Consider the following 17,805-nt stretch of genomic DNA (forward strand, 5'->3'; position numbering starts at 1 on the left):
AAGGTTTTTCTTCTGTGTGTTACAACCCAGAGCAGCTGTTGAGTCTCTTTTCTACTGACAGAAAATCTTTGGGTCAAGCTTCACTTTCTTTCTATATTAGTTGTTTTTTCTTATTGTTTTACCTTCATAGATTTTATTCTATGCGACTACATGAAGGCACAAACGGCAGTCGCTTAAGGCTGTTCTTTAACTCTCTTCTACTTTTCTCAGCACAGAAGCTGTAGTCATCCCCACCACTCTTTGCGGCTGATCATGGGTCTGTATTAAGAACAGTGACTGACACATGACTGACCTGAAGAGGGAAAAAGACACACACAGTGGTCACATACAAAGACGCCATTTGTGGTGTACATACGCTATGGTGAAATCTCTGATAGTAAACACATTATTGCGAGATGAAAGGCTGAAGAAAACATTTCCTATAGGATCTTCCCAAACAGTTTGATCTTTTTTTCATATATACTGTACAAGGCTGTAAAAAAGTCTTTGGCAAAATGATGGATGGAAAGAAGGTCACACTTAAACACGTTAAAACGTCACCTTACACTTTTACCATTTTTATTGATAAAGAAACATTACACATGTTTAAAAGTGTCATAATATTTAGTCAGGATAAAGTGGGGAAAAAAATGGTGGTAGCAGGATGACAAAGTCACAACAAAACCTAAAGCCAGGAATTAGGACTTTGTTTGGGGACTGTTGGTCTGAGCACTCTATCCATGCACAGTAAAGGCAATGGATTGATGTTACTGTATTTGCCAGCATGCTCTGACAAATGTTTTTTATGCTTGAGTGCATGAAAACATAGTAAACAAAGCTACTGTTGAGTCTCTTTTGCTTCTGGCTGCCCACTTTAGGGGGTGCTAAAACTTAAATCTTAAATCTTTAGGTGCGGGAAGTGATCTTTCCTGACTTCAGGCTAATATTAGCGTGGCAGGACCACACATGAACACAAATTTTGACAAGGAAAAAAATCGAAAACACTATAATTTTCTCTGATTCATGAACTGCCATGACTTAGACATTGTTATATAACCAGAGAGTGTGAGACTCAGAGAAACTAGCACACTGATACTGAAATACAAGATAATTAAAAAAAAAAAGTTTAAAAAGCTAAGTTGAAAACAAATCCAAGAGCCTTGGGAAAGAAAATGAAGGCAGAGGAGCTGGGTTACATCATTTATTTATTGAAAAAGTCCGTTCATTGCTGGGATAATAAGATTGTTGACTTCACTTAGCATTATGCAACGAAGAAAGAAAACAAATTCCTCCTACAACAGACTCGCACAAAAAGGGAATGAATTGTATGGCCGGAATCTGTGTGCTCTGCTGTTTTTCTTTTTTTTTTTTCTTCCTGCCTGATGAGGATATTTGTGTATTTACGGTTTCCTGGAGGAAACTGGTGGCTCAGTGTGTGCTTTGTGCGCGTGTCATACAGAGTCAGAGAGCGAGCGAGCGACCATGTGAGCAAGCCTGTCAGTATGCAACATGTCGAGCAGATGAACTCTGTCTCGAGGAGGACTACTCTCGCCAAGTTTGAGAAAGGAGGAGATGCGGCGCTCGTTCTTCTGCCCTCGTCGTCGATTTGTTTGTTTCTTCATTTAATTTACTTGCCTTGTTTTCTCTCTTATTCTGGAGGAGTGACCCAGAGGATGAAATGTCGTGGGATCCCCCAGGATTTTGGACCTTGTCTTAAATTTTGGACGCTGCACTTCTATTCATCTTTTGTATAAAAGGGTTTCCCCGCTGTTTTTCTTCTTCTTGTTCTTCCCTTCTCCCCCTTGTGGTATTTCCTGCTTTTATGTGTTGTTCTGGTCCCCTTCTTGAGTCCAGATGAGTGTGCTCCGCTGGCACCGGCTCTCTGCGCTCTGGAAGAACTGGATGTTCAACCAGGAGCCAGCAGAAGAGCAGGACCAGATCCCAGAAGCCCTAGGACCCGAAGCAGAGCCACGGGGGGAGAAAGGGAACACATTCAAGGATAACAACTCAGATTTGGAGAGCGTCACAGAATCTAAGACCCAAAGTTTGGGTTATAAGAAGCAGAGATCCGAATCTGACAGCCAGAATGTGGAATATAACAATCTGAACACACTCCCTAAGATCCAGAAGTCTGAACTGTTGAAACGTAGCTGTTCTGAGCCGTGCTCTCAGGTCACATACGCTGAGGATCGATCTTCCAGCTACCCCCAGACACCCGAAGGTTGTGGGGGCAAATCCCGTCAAAGTTTCTGCTCTGAGCAGAGTGTTCCCTGTATATTGCAGGTGGATAACGGCAGCGAGGGGGACGACAGCTTCTTGCAGAGGGAGGGTTCCCAACGGCGGTCCAGACGGCGCTTCAGAAGGGTCAACCCCAGGGGAGAGCGGGAACTGATCACAGACGGCCAAGACCCCGCCAGCTACAACACGGTAAGAATAAAAGCTTTACTAACAGCAAAGGCTAATGCTAACCACCCTCAGCATTTACAGTATTGACATGTTGCTTCTGTGTAAGTGGGAAGGCAATCAAAACGTACTCTTTGCCTCTTTCCAGTAGATCGCTTACACTGAGGCTGGTTGGGTTTTCTATGTTTAAACAACTACTGTTTTTTCAGGGTCCTTTAAAGATCTTCACACATTTGGTTCTCTGAAGCTTGCTGACACCCCAACTATAATCATTAGCTTCGGTTTTAAAGTATCCTTGTGATGTGCACAGTGTGCAGAGAGCAGTTCATTCTCAATAAAGTTTTGGTTTAATGAATTAAAGAATAAGATGACAAAAGCACCATAAAGCTAGGGGGGGTGGTAAAGCGTATGGGGAAACACTGTTTCGCAGTTTGCATGCATTGTTCTGGTATTTAACTTATTTGTCAATGCCACAGAGAAAACAAATGCCGGAGGCATTGCTGTCTAACGTGCATAAAAGCTGAATTTTGTTAGGAAAAACAACGTTTCTCTGAAGGTCTGTTGAACCAAAGTTGTGTAGGAAAAGTATTAAAGCTGAGCGTGTAGGAACTTCCCTCTCTGCGATAGCATCACTGTGGCCAGAAGTGTGTCAGTTACAGTTTTAACTAATCACTAGAAGCCACGCTTTGCCACACACAGTCACAGAGGCGCGCACACACAAACGAACTTCCACACTCAGGTCATATGCACACTTTTCCCAGCTCGTGCAAAGCTCCCCGGAGCATTGCGACGGGGCTTAATGCAGAGTTTAAAGCGTCCTCTGTCGACCCTACCTGCCTCTGTGGTCTCATGGTGATTGTTCCACTTTTTAAAATTACATTTCTAGCCTTCAGCGTCGCCGAATCCCACCACATTCTTTTCTGTGACTGCCCTTTATTATGTAAAGGCTATCTGCTCAGATGTGCTAGCGCAGCGCTGCTCCAGAGAAGCAGGACTAAAACAAATGAGAAATATAGAGAATTACTTTAGGAGTGCATGGAATTGGAGCAATATTGGACAGCAAAGACTCAACTGACACAAGGGATTGTTGTTCTTTGACATGTGTTGCACAGTGGTGCGCTTGCCTTTGTTCATTAAGAATACAATGATGTCTTATGTTGTGCTAATTTCACTTTGACAAGACGTAGTTTGCATAATTTGCTGTTGTGACTATTTCTTGTTTCTCTTCCCTTTTCATGCAACCGCTCAGGATTATGTCAACAACCAGGTAGGATGAAATACAAGACATGAAACTTTTCTGCCTGTGTGTCTGTCTGTGTTGGGCGTTTTGTGTTCATGTCTCTGTCATGTATGTGTTCAGTGTGCTTGAGCGTGCATGGCTGTTTATATGAGTCACTTTGGGTTCAGGCACCTGTTTAGAAACCGGCAGTCCTGTGGGGGGGGGGGTTTCGTCGTCATATTTAGAGGCTGCCACACACATGCACACTGCGCTGTCTGCTGACACTGTGGGTGGCAGATAGGAATAAACAGACAGAGGAATTAACAGATGCATGCCGGGAACAACATTGCCTTGCTAGGCAGAGATGGGTTTAATGTAATAGTGTAAGTTTCAGATTCCCCCTCAGATGGAAGTCACATCATTGGCACATGTCCCTCGAAAGTGGAAACTTGTGATTTGTTTTGTGCGATGAGGGCTGTCGGTGGCACAAGTTGGAAATTTCCACACATTACCCCACAAAATAATAATAAAAATCCCTGCTTATTATGCCCCGATAGTCCAATCAAATCAGTCGTCATTTGTGACATAAAGGAGTGGCTTTAGAAGTACTACTGGCTTTTCTACTTGGCTTCAGATGAAACAGACATGTTAGCTTAAGTTCTGTGTCTGCTGCTGTGGAGAACAAGGTTTATTGATTTGCTGATTGATCATTGGGTCAGGATTTAAAGGTGACACTTTTCCCTTTGTAAAGCAGCTGGGCTAATAAGAAAAAATCATCCATGGTTTTCCTGTGAGACGCACGCAGTGTAATGTTAATGCATCTGCGCCGGCGATGGCCGTTGCCGGAGGAGTAATGTTTTCACGTCGTCTGTCCATCCATCTGTCTTTCCGTGCGCTCCGTTTGTGCGAACACATCATCTCAGCAACACCTTCAGGGTACATCTTCAGATTTTGTGCAAATGTTCACCCGAACTCAAAGATGAACTCATTACATTTTGGTCCTCAAAGGTCAGAGTCACTGTGACCTCACGTCTTTCCCATTGTTATGTATATGATACAACAGGGATTCCTTTTACGAGGGCACAAACATCCACTTGGATTTGAGCCTTACTGGTTTGAATGATGATCATGTCAACGCGTTTGTGGCCACAAATCAAATCACATGGTAGCATAAAAGTGTCTGTAACAGGGGTCTCGAACATGCACGCGCCTCTTTGGCCCATCTCCAGTGACTTTGTGTGGCACTGACAGATAAATAAAGACGTAAACAAAGGTCGATATTGATCATTTGTAATTAGCATCGTAAGTAATTCTCTACAATCTGAAATTGTAAAGCTCTTTAGTTTACAAACCAAAAACAAAAAAAGGTTTTGATATTTATATTTTCACACTTATTATTTGCATCATAGCCCACATCCGTCACTTGATGCCTTTTAAGTTCTCTGAACCTCAATAGCAGCAGCTAACACAGATGTATTCACTTAAATAGCTCGTCCTGAATTCAGCTGACTTTGAACTCCAATAAATCCTAAGAGATTTGAAGAGGTAAATAGAGAGTTTAAAAATGTGTGGACAGCTTTCTTTGCTTTCGCTGCCAACGCTGTGACGAGGCTCGTCGGTATGCTTTATCCGCAGCTGGTCTGTTGGGATTTTTATTTTGGTATTTTAGTGTTCTTGTCAAAATCTGCTCAAAAGTGGCTCTTTTATGTGATAAAAGCTTGCCGACGCCTGTTCTCACAGGGAAACTTGATAAAATGCTGACACTATTTATCTAAAAGGTCAAAGGTCAAGCCGTGACAGACATGGATGTATACTCTAACTTGATTAGTTGGTGGCTGCTTACAAATATGAGACAGGGATTCTGTTTCTTTTTGTTTGTTTTCTGTTTTTTTTTTTTTTTCTGGTTTCCCATTTGCGATGATATAGTGACAGCATGAGGATAAAACCCCTTTCTGTAAATGCATATTGTACATGCACACATACACACGCTCAAAGCAGCGCTGTGGTTCTGGCAGTGGATCAGAGGATGTTGTTTAGAGGCCTTATTGAACCATAATAACATCAGTAATCCATTATCGCTGCTCTGTGCTGGTGTCTGGTGTGTCTTGCTCGCTCTTAATAGCTTCTGTTGGAGTGAATGAAGTTCCTGAAGCTATGAATTACGACGAGCCCAAAAAGAGGATTCACAAAAACCCCGAAAAGGGGTATTTCTCCTAAACGAAGAATGCAACACAATAATTACAGTAATTATTATAAATCAAACCAATGAGTTGGTCTGCTGGCTTTAAATTTTAAAGTTTCAGAGGCAGAGAAAGATAAATGTCTGTGAGATCGATGTTTATTTTATTACCCACTGTTACTTCTTTTATTCTGTGTGATGACTGATACGGCTGCGATTGATCCAGAAACCTGACTCCTCTCTGCCAGCGAGGTGCTAGACAGAAGCTCCTGCGCTCTCTTATTACTATAACAGACCACTGGGATTTACTGATGACTCAGATTCACACACCCCCCACACACACACGTGTACACACACACACACATTCACATGCTGCACAGATACAGAGTCACTTCATTTAGACATCAGATGCTTCACCGGGTTACTGCCTTTCTCCTGCCGGGCAGGATAGATAGATAAACCCATCACCTCATTTGCCTTGCGGGGGAAACCTGCTCTATGGGCTTTTTAGAGCCAGGCTACTCCATGGAACCCCGGGATCATTAATTTAACATGATGCAGGTTCAGCCATCTGCACAGTTCACCACTAGAATAAAATCAGGAGAGTGTTGTTATGCTTCTTTTTCTTTTCTCCTCACCAGTTGGGCCACTTTCTCAGTTTAACTCGTGATTTTTCAGAAAAAATAAAAGCAGGTTGCCACGTGCAGGTGTTTGGCACATTCGATTTGCTTTCAAAATCTTTGTTTTGAACATTTTGTCTTGGGGCTCGTTTGTCACTGTCTATGTGTGTGAACTGTGATCATGCTTTTGGAGCATGAAGCAGCATCCTCTCAGCTGCTGAGTGTCGCTACACAACAGATCGGAAACACTCGTCTCTTGCAACGGCTGTGGTTACTTAACATCCTGGAGGCAAAACGTCTGACGTCTGCTGCTTTTTCTTCTTTTTTTCCTTTTCTCTCCACTCTACAAAACACGTTAGCATTCGTTTTTAATCTCACACTAAAAATGAGCCGAGTATGCAAAACTGCATTACTAACGAGAAACATCGGGCACTGATGTACTACTGTTAATTCCTCTAGACGGGGGGGAAGACTGAGAGCTTCAGCTTCCTGAAGCCTAAAGTTGTATTTAAGACTATTGTAGTCACGTTCCACTGTCAGGTTGCCTTTACTGGAAGGCGCTGCACACAGGAAGGAGCAAATCGCACCAGTCTTGTTCCTAAATTGCAGCAACCCACACTGAGCGTGACGTGTAGCTAGACATGAATGAATGTTATTTATTTCCTCTTTTTACACTGTTAACTGGTTGAGTGGACTACAAGCACCACTTGGGACCGTACACCTCTATCAGTATTTTGTGTTATACAAAATTACAGATGCAGTTTTGACTGCTGGGCCTTATTTTTTATTTATTGGTGATTGTGTGATTTGGCTGTAAGGAAAACAAATTTTGTCTCTTACAAACACACCTCCCATTGCTTAAAAGCTTGATTAAATTGTTTGTATTGTATTACCCATTTAAGACTTTCATTATATTATAGAGTTTCCGTTTAATGGTCCATTAGGAGTGACTTTAACGCGGTGATGTCGTCTTCAGCTGTATCATTTTAACTCAATTTGATGAGCTTGTGCTTGTCATGCAGCTGCAGTACTTAGGTTACCTCACTGCTTAGAATCAGGTTAAATCTAAGGTTGCATTCCTCACGCGGTGACTAGGTGTGACTCATACACATGCTTTGTCATAGCAGTGTCAACCTGGGGATGTGAGAAGTATTGCTCTGCATCATCCTTCACCTTCCCCTGAGATTGGAAAATCACTAAGATGAGGCGACACAAAGATGCTTTCTCATGTTTGGTTGCTGTTTTTGATTAGACGGGTCTGCTAACCAGGCCTGGGAGTTTCTGTGATTTTTCTCCTTGGCTGGGGAAAATTTCTCTAACTTCCAACAGGCTGGTTTTAGCTCACCAAGCAGAGTTTTGCTTGGCATTGCACACTGATGAAGTTGTTAAATTTCCGATAATATTCCTGGCTTGGTTTTTGTTGTCATTAGTGTGCTTGCGTGCGTGGTTTCGCAAAGCTCACGTGTGCCATGTGTATGCTTAATTCATAATGTTTCGGGGATGTGTCTGGCTTTTCAGTTTTGCTTCACATCTGTGGATTTAAATGTCCATACGTCCGTTATGGCACCTTCGTGGATTTCTTATCTAGAGCATATTTGCAATGCAAACTATTTAGCTTGATATGCTGACATTTTTTCCCCCCATTTACATATCAATAAGGCATAAAAATACACGATGCCTGCATTCTCTTATGCCAAATTATTTGTAATAATTCAAATCATTGCCACATTACATTTGCTCCTAATTTTTCCTTTTAGTAAAGTATCCAAATAAATAATCGGCAGGACAGGATTGTAAAGGGCAAGCGAAAATCCTGTTGGCATTCAGCAGCCAAGGAAAGAGAATCCTCCTGACGAGAGGAGTGACAGCTTTATTTTGATGTAGATTGTCAAATGTCTTCTCACTCTCGCACATTTTGTAAGGCAGAGATGCCATAACAGCAACCTTTAAAAATACCTAAGAGGGAGGGGAAAGGGGAGGGCAGGTAGGATAGAGCAGAATGGGAAAACAGAAGTAGGCATAAGATGACAAGCATGAAGTGGTGAAAAGCAAATGGAATGATAAGTTAACAGGGACTAAAAAAAGATATTGTGAGATCTTGTATATATGCATGAGAAGTCGGCTGAAATGAAGCAGAGGGGTTACGGAAGGAACAAGGAATGTGAAACAGGGGTTGACAGTTCATGGAAAAGATGAGTGGGTTTGCAGCTGAAGGTGGAGCGGTAAGTTGTGGGGATGGAGAGCTGAGGCAGAAAGGTAAGGTTGTGGGAAGGTCACATGGGAGTGAAGGAAGTGGGAGGATGGGGTGAGGGGAAAGCAAGGTCAGAAGTGGGGATTTTACAAGGGACCAAAGGAGTGAGAAGAAGACTAACTGGGGTAAATGGTAAACATAATTTGTGAAGTTATTTAAGTGTTAATGAGTGACATATTTTCACACAAATAGCCGTCAGGGTGCAGCAGTCCTCTGTTTACGTCCTCAAAATCTGACTCAGCTAAGTGTTGAAGGAGCTGAATGGTGCCCCGGCCCTCCTGCTGCTGCTGGAGTCCCGCTGCACTCATTGTTATGCACAGAGCACACACGAATACACAGGTTTTCTGTGAGCTGCATGCCCGCTTTCTTAGCATGACACAACAAGTACAAGGCATTTATTTCCACTGGCTTTCAAACGTCGGCAGACATCGTGATCGCGTACATGCGGAGTATAGTATGCTGGGCAGCACAGTGTACCAGTGGGGCACTGTCTGCGGCTGTTGTTGCTGCTAATTTTAGGGATTACATCAGCAGCACTAAGATGACAACCTTGTTGAACTCTCGCGCCGTATTTCTCTCTGCTTCATCTCTTCTCCTCCTCCTTCCAGCTCTCCTTCCTTCCTTCCTTTCCTTTCTCTCTTCTCTTCCTACCGGTTCCCCTTCCATCATCTTTCCTGCTTGCTCGTCCGCCCCCCATCTAACCTTACTGTGTATGTTTTCTGGGGGCTTTTCCCTTTTTTTTTATGCTTTCCTAGAAATTAAACACAAGCTACACTTTCGATTTTCATCAGCTCTCACTAGATCTGAGTGTTTATAACTTAATCTTAATGTGTAAAGGTAGGCAGTGTGAACTGGAGGACATTTGAGCCTCTGTACAGTTCATTTTGTCTAAAAGGCTCCGCACCAGAGCAGGGGAACAGAATCAAAGTGTCCTGGCAGTAGAAATAAATTGGTGCCGAGCGCTAAAATAAAACACAACCTACATTCTGGAGGAAAAACAAAGGCTTCACTCTTCCTCAACTCCTTTTTCCTTCTCCTCTGTACGCTCCTGTTTGTCTAAATCTTTCACCCACACTCAAACATTTTCTTTCCTCTCGCGTCCTATTCTCTGACTCGCTGTCTCCTCTTGGTTGCTGTCAGTATGTCTCCAGTACTGACCTTCGAGTTCTTATTTTTTTTTCCGTTTCCTACTTTGTATGATGATGATGATGCTCGCCCATTGTGTACGTCGCATCAGCCTCCGCTTCAAGGTTTCACAGCCCCAGTGAACCTAAAGGTCAAAACAAAGTGTGTGCTTCCAGTTTATCTGGCACATTTGTAAGTTTACCTCTTGCAGCTACTTTCTATGATTTCACTCCCGTTTTTGTCCTTTTATTGGTTTCTTTTTTTGCACCTAGGCTTTCTACACTGCAATCGCCGTCGGCCCTCTCTCTGCAGGGAGAAGTCGGAAAGGGAAGGGCCGGTTTAAATAGCAGGAATTCCTGTCCCGTCTTTCTGACAGACAGGCAAACACGGGGCTGAGTGCTCACGCACGGCAACACACATGATCGCGTGGCTGCAGCAGGCAGATTCTCTTAATTGAGTCTCTGTGCAGCATACTTGAATGCGTGTGTCTGTTTGTCTGCAAGTGACTTGCTGCGCTTTGTGTCCTGCTGAATACGAGCAAGGGATCAGACTTGATTTCGAGCAGTGGCGCAGCCCTGTTAGCTGGTGTGAGGGGGCATTATAATAGCAACTAAAGGCACAGAGTCAATGTGAACTAATCGCTGATGTTTCTGTGCAGTGTTGATTGGTTGCACCGACCAATAACTTTCAATAACTCAGCACTTCTTTGTGAACATATGTCTGTGTGTTAAAGAGCTGCAGCAGCTTTAGTCAATGGATTCCTTTTAATTAGACTGGCAGAACTGATCGGCTGTGAGCACAAGCTAGCTGAAGACAACATATGCAGATGACCGCTCTCTGTTGGGATGCATGTGTATACAAATTAGTGTGTAGTGTCCCACGGGGCATTTTTCTCAGTAGCATCACGCTGAATGATAAAACAGATACAGGGCCCCGCTCTGTAATCACTGATCCACACACCGCCTCTGTGAGTGTGTTTAGTCAGTGCTTGAGTTACTCATATGTTCCAGATTTAAAACTTTTCCTATCTTTGATCTCTCATTTTCTCTGTGTTGCTTTTTTCCCCTATCCTTCTGCATCGTTCTCTAGTCTTCACTCATACATCTTCCGCCTCTTTAGATCCATCCCAGTATTTGTTTTCTGTCTCACTTTTCTCTCTGGGCCTCATCCAGAAAGCACTTACCTTACCAGACAGCTGCACACACACGCACAGACACTCAGTCGCAGCCCGGCTGTTCCAGGAAGCGTTTCCTGCGTGACGTGTTTCCTGCTCCGTGTTTTGAAGACACATTCCACATCTATGTACAGTTACAGTAAACGGTCGTCTGAGAAGTCGTGCTCAGACTACGGCGCTCGTCTTTACTTTTTCTTTTTCAGTTTGAGCTGAATGAGTCACACGGCGAGACGACTGACTCCTCTGAACTTGTCTTGTTTTGAAAGTGCTTAATGGTGTGCTTCTGCAGGCTGCTATGTGGGACTTTTTCTTGTTATGGAAGTTTTATGAAAGTCTTTCCAAACGTGTGGATGTATTTTTATTTAACTTCATTCACAAACCCACCAGGTTATCAAATCTCCAGAATAGCGAGTATTATTAAAAAAAAGAAGAAGAAGAAGAATTTGAGTTATTTGTTTTTTATTTTTCAGTATGAGTGAAGCATGATTGAATGAGTGCTACATTTCAGAGTGACTACAGTGAATGTTACTGAAGAGGAAACCTTTTGGTGACTTTACTACATTCAGCTTGCATCCTTTGACTTGTAGGACTTATGTGCAGTTTCCAGGTTCTTGCAACCTTCATTGAAAGTTTCTTTTTGAATTTTACTGTACGCTAGTGTCATTTATATATATTTTCCTGCCATTGTGTCATCTAACACACCACAACTGCCACAAGATTGAGCTGATATTTTTCAGTGAGCAGCAGAGATTTGTTTTCCTCTCCTGAGTCACATGAAATAAAATAGATAAACGGATTAATAATAAGAATTAATGTGTTCCCTCAATTATTGATAAACACATCATCAAAAGTTTAGTTGCTAATGATTATTAATGAATCTGTATTTCTGCTCTAAATGTGGACTGGACTGGCATTAATGTAGTATTTTTCTTATCGTACTGACCACTCAAACCACTTCAGACTACAAGCCACGTTAAACTCTTCTTCCTCTACTTCTTCTTCTGCTGCTTCTCCTTTTGGCCTCTCCCTCTAAGCAGGTTATCTTCCTCTCTCTCTCACATCCACCTTCTGCATGTCCTCCTTCTCTGCATCCATGAATCTCCTCTGTGGTCTTCCTCTTTTCCTCTTGCCTGGCAGCTCCTTCTTCAGCATCCTTTATCCGGTCCTTCTGCACATGTCTAAACGGTCTCTGAGGTTTTGTACATACATTCAAACAGTTCTTTATTCTGTAGATGTTCAACGCTTGATCTGCCTCACCAGTTATTCTAACATCATGTCTTTGGACTGTGAGGCAACAGTGCTAATTGCTTCTAACCATTGTCTGAAACTGTCTTCAGTATGTCCCGTCACACCCACGAGAGCTTAAACAAAGAAAACTTATATTTCATCACACACACCAATAACTGCAGCTATGTGTGTGTGTTTGTGTGTGTGTTAATTAGTGCTGGGTCTTTTTTGAGGCCAAGCTAAGAAGATGATGTAGTGCTGCGCATGCTACCCTTCAAAAGGGGATAGACTGCAGCTCGTACACACTGAGACACACATGCTGTCGGATCATGGCTTTCTCTTGCTCGCACACACACACACTGTAAACACTCACAGACAGAGCCCTCCATTAGTCCCAGAGTCTTTAATCCAGTCAGTGTTCGGTAATTTCATTCATGTGGAGAGGTGGAGGTTATAGGGTGTGTGTCTATTTGTGTGTTTCTGTGTGTCTTTGTGTATTTCATCTTTTTAGTCCACTTCAGGCTTAATTCTGTGTCTTTGTCTTTATCCCTCTGTTCCGGTATATGCCTCTGTTTGCCCACTTATCCATTTCAAGCTTTCTTTTTTCCCCCCCTCTCCTCTCTGTCTCTCTTGTGTACATAACGCTCCTCTGAAGGCTGGGCTCCATGTGCTTCCATCCGATTGGCTGCCGATTAAAACGATGATGTCATTCCTAGTTGGGAGGTGTGTTTCGCCTCCTATGCACACCCACAGAGGAGGGAGAATTGAGGGTAGAAATCCTGGTTCACAGCAGCGAGCAGGGGGGGAAAAAATAGGAGCGTGGAGAGGGAGTGAGTGGGTGATGTAGACAGACATAAAAAAACGAACAGCATAATGAAGGGAGGAAGGTCAGAAAAACAGGGAGAAATGCCGAGAAAGATTCTCAGCTCTCTGATGTGTCTGATGCAAGCTGGCATCTCTCCTGTGCTCGAGGAGAATCGGCCATTCAGACAGCTCCTAATGTCTCCTGCTTTCAAATCTTCCCTCCGCTGGCTCATCGTTGTTTGTGCATCAGAACCGCTACAGTATACAGGCTGATATATGATATATGGTGTGGAAAAACACAGATAAACACACATCTTAGAGAAACAAATGTTGCATGTGAAAGTATTGACATCTTTGATCCTGCAGAACATGCGGTTTAAAACAATTTAAAAAAGTGTCTTTATAGGATAGTTTAAAAGGTACAAAAAATAAATAAATTGGAGTAAAAAGAAGGAGTTTGTATTTTGAGTTTGTATGGATCTTTATTTTTCAAAAATTGAACTTATTTAAATTTTCTGACTATTAAAAATTATGCTCTGGGCACTTGAACTTGTTGCAGCTTCCTTAGGAGATGCATGTAAATATGAAAAGAAAACTAGATTATGAGATTTTTAACTGTGTCCTTCATTAAAATAGAAAAAGAAACTCAATGCAAACATTTCAGAATCCAGAGAAAACGAGGATTTTGTACCCCTGAGGTGTTGAGTCACAACTATTGAAATATGAAAGGAAAAAAAACCCAAAATAAACAAAGCGCTGTTTCATGATGTGGGTTTTCAATTTGTTTTTCTAAAGTTTCCACCTCATTTGCTGTCATTAAAAGCATTGTTATTCTAATTAGGAGCTGATTTTGGGGGGAAAAAAAGGCTTCCAGTTGTTGAGGTTGCATGTATTGTACGCCTTTTGATTAGAACCTGAAAAAATACTTGTGTCATTCCAACTTTCTTGGGTGGTATCCCACATCTGATGCATAGTAGAATAAACCCCACTCAGGATTATTTGTGGTTCCTGTCAGAACCAGGTCTGCTTCAAATTGTTTACAGCTGCGGTTCTGCTCAGTCTAATGCCTTTATTACCTCAGTATATTTGGCCAGCAGTGTACTGTATTAGAGTGAGTTATCTGTGATTAATGTGTATTTCCTTGTACTCAAATTCTTTCTACTGTGTCACAAATCTTCTAGATGCGGGGGCTTTTTAAAGGAGGTAAAAGAAAAAAACCCCCAACTATTATCGCCTTGTGCTATTGTGTCACATGTTCACATTCGGCAAAATACAGCCAGTGCCTGTCTGTTGTATCTGATAGGGACTCTGATTTATACCCACCCCCCTCTTTTTTTGTGTAATTTATGCGGCATGCTCACAAAGGGGAGGGGGTTGCCTCAATACACTCAGCTTTATGTTACCAGCAGATCAATAAAGATGCTCCCTCGCTTTCCTCTCTATCTGCCTTTCCCGTTCTCCCTCTCTGTCCATCTCTCTCTCTCTCTCTTTCTCATCCACATGTGCTCAGCAGCCAATACATCTAATGCAGTTTCCCTCTGCTATCTTCATCCCTGCCACCTCCCATCCCATCCCTTTCTCTCCTTTCCCCCGTCTCTCTCCCTCCCTCGCTGCACAGGTGATGTCATTCTTTTCCAGCTGGATTCTCCTCCCTTCTCCCTCCCTCCCCTCGCGCTCGCTCTCTCCTCCGTTCCCCATTAGCGGCTGGCTCTCCAAAGCGCAGCATCTATCCACAGTAGCTTCTTTTCCACGGGTGGGAGGGGGATGAGGAATGCCGGTTTGAGGTGTGAGCGCTAACCCAGGAGGAGAGCTTAAAGCTGGGGTACAAGGAGCAGGATCACTGGCCCCATGCCATGGAGCTGCACTGCTGGGCACACACTTACACCGCTGGAGCTTTATAGGCAGGAAAGAGTTGCAAGGGGCAGAGAGAGGAGTTTGACAGGCAGTGAATGAAGATCAGAGAGAGCTGCAGGCATCGGTCCTGGCTTTTGGGAGGTGAAGGGGGCATTGTTTGGATGACTTGAAGCCTGGCAAGAGGCTCCTTCCCAGGGGGCTGCAGATGCACAAACAAGCCCCCCTCCCCTTTTTTTCCCCCCACATTTTTTTTTCTTAAATTCAACGCTGGCTCATCTACTGAGGAGGGAAATCTGAGCTTCTTAAAGAAGTAAAAGAAATCTTGAAGAGTTGACTTAATGAGTTTTTGCTCTGGACTTTTGACAGACAAACCTGCTAAACTTGCATATTGAACTGGACGGCTTTATCTTTGGCCATGCAACTTCCTTCTCCTTTGGATTCAGTTTTGTGTATTCAGCAGAATTTTTTTCTTCTTCATTGAGGTTTATCAGCGTCTCTGTTGCAGTCTCTTGACAGAGAGAGAGAGGGAGGGAGAAAGCGTGACATATGAATGGATCTGCGTTGACTTTAAGTCTCTTTCTGTAGTGATATCTGACAGTCATCCAGTGAGGCTTCCGTTTTTTTGTTGGTTTTTTTTACGGCCAAATCAAGGAAGGGTTTTTTGTTTTTTGTTTTTTTAAATAAACCACAGCAGCAAAGAGCGTGGTGTCAGCCTTTGCCCTTCTTTTACTTATTCATTTTTTTTTTCTTCATCTCTTGGTGAACGAGGGGAAACTTCCCCTCGCTGGCACCCTCCCTCCTGTGGAAATGGCTTTCCTGGTCCGTTGCTATGCCAACTGCTTGCAGCCGTGGTCCTCCAAAGTAAGCGATGTCGTAATCCCTTTTTTGGCCAGTGCCTCTGGCTTAGGATGCTGCCGCCTCTGTGTGTGCATGTGCGTGTTTGTGTGTGTGTGTGTGTGTGTTACTGAGCGAAAGATTGGGTGTGGATGAGAGAAACTGAGCTCGATTCATATGCATATGCATTTTATCTGTTTAGAGACGCTTGCATGCTGTGCATGTGGCTGTAATTTGAATTTTAACCAGTGTTCTGCACTGAAAATGACTGATAGCCACAACTGCTGGCACCATGCCAAAGCTTTTTCAAGGAGGAATTTAAAAGCTAATAATATGCACAGAATAAAGCTAAAGAAATGTGTCAGTAGTTCAAAAAATAAGATGACTTTGTGTCTATGTGGGGATATGCCTCCTTTTGCTTGAACAGTGTTCAGTCAGCCAGGAGAATGAACCTGATATTAATCTACATTTGATGCTTTGATCTGTTGGAGGCATTTTTTCTGGCTTTGCACCAAATATTGAATTGTTCTCAGCAGCTGCAACAACAAGAGCAAACGGATCAGAGGGGCTTCCAAAATATGTTGCTGTAAATTATGTGTTTTGATACCGCTTTTTTTTTTTTTTTTTTTTTTTTTTAAACTTTGGCTTATATCATAATTGCAGGTGTTGGTGTAAAGGTGTTGAGCCAGACTGCACTATTTAAAACATGAAAGCGCACATGCACTATTTGTAAAACCTTGAACTGTTTGTCTTTATGGCGAAAAACTCTCCGTGTAAAGTTACAAGCAGTCGAGTCCTTGGTTTGTGCAAAATGACATTTATTGGTGCTTTTCTTTCAGTCGGTGCATACCTGTTAGCCATCTGATCTGGTATGTCTGGTCTGTATGTTGCCTCCCTGATGTCGGCACTGAGCTGGTAATGATGTCGCTATTTGTATAGTTAACAATTACATGTCCTAGTTTGAAGTTCTTAAGATAATTGGCTGGAGGTTGTTCCTGGTGAACTTCTTGGTGAGGAGAGTTGCTACAGTGCAGTGAAGTACCAATTCTGTTCTATTGTTTGTTTCTCTCTTCTCTTTCTCTATTTGAATAATAGAAAAAAAAGAACCTAGAGGGTTATCTGATGTCTCTGTTCACAGCAGAATGACTGTACCTTCTACCTTATATGTCTGTCTCTTTGGGAGCAAGAGTCTAGGTGCTGAAAGCCTCAGCTTCATTGTGTGTATGTGCGTGTGTGTGTGTGTGTGTGTGTGTGTGTGTGTGTGTGTGTGTGTGTGTGTGTGTAGATGCTTTCAGTTGGATGAGTAATAATTAGGTCCCTGGAGATGTAAGGGGATAAAGCGAGAAGATGTTAAGTCTAAGAGAACACATTAAATCTGAACCACACATAGTACAGAACAAACTCTTAAATACCTTGTTACCCTTCTTTATTGCCTTTCCTTCCTTGTGTGTTCCAAATTTTACACGGAGTGCTTGCTGATTACAAGGTATAATGTATCTTCTGCTGAACATAAACCTAAAATCTAATTCTGGAGGGTTTTCTTTTCCTTTTTTGCTCCTTTCACATTATGATAGCTCAACCCCCGCAGCCATGTAAACACTACTTAATGGCAGCATTGTATTCACTTTCAAATTTCCCATAGTTTTCCTTGCATTAGGTTGTATTTTATGAGAACTGAAGGAATGGGATTTTTCAGGCTAATGTCAGTTATCCTGCCAAGTCTGTTTCTGATCAGTCAAATATAGTCGTTAAACTTTAGTCACAATTAATGAATCAGTAGTAAATATAACAAATTCATGACGCTTAAGGGGATTTTTTTTTTGTTTTGGTTTGTTTACTCATTTAAACCACTGATTGGGTTTTTGCTTTAATCAAATATTAGTTAATTAGCATTTTAGGGATTCATTATCATTGTTTTTGCAGCAGCTTAGCTTGTTTATCTGGATGTTATTACTGTTCCTTCTACCGGCTGCACACGCAGAGCTAATTTATCCTCCATCTACAGCTGTTAAGGTTTCATCCAGCATGGCCCGTTTGAAGTCCGTACTTAATTGGTCGGCGTCTGTGATGAGCCCACCTTTTGCAAAGGTTAATTAAATTTCCCTCGTTCCTCTTATTACTACTGCTCTTTCTGAA

The 17,805-nt window shown here is 42.5% G+C and overlaps 1 protein-coding gene across 4 annotated transcripts in view; it reads left to right on the top strand.

The window, feature by feature from the left end:
• rapgef6 (Rap guanine nucleotide exchange factor (GEF) 6) overlaps positions 1-17,805 on the top strand; it is a 145,643-nt gene that overhangs the window by 61,667 nt on the left and 66,171 nt on the right. For 2 of the 4 annotated variants that reach the window (XM_026181206.2, XM_080307262.1), the window contains 2 exons: positions 2,263-2,406; positions 3,632-3,649. In XM_026181206.2, the coding sequence (XP_026036991.1) occupies positions 2,263-2,406; positions 3,632-3,649 (162 nt within the window). Of the gene's footprint in view, positions 1-965; positions 2,407-3,631; positions 3,650-17,805 lie in introns of those variants that run through there. The other 2 variants (XM_080307260.1, XM_080307261.1) reach the window with 1 other exon arrangement.

This window comes from Astatotilapia calliptera, chromosome 10 (assembly GCF_964374335.1).
Source record: "Astatotilapia calliptera chromosome 10, fAstCal68.1, whole genome shotgun sequence".
Taxonomy (NCBI): Eukaryota; Metazoa; Chordata; class Actinopteri; order Cichliformes; family Cichlidae; genus Astatotilapia; species Astatotilapia calliptera.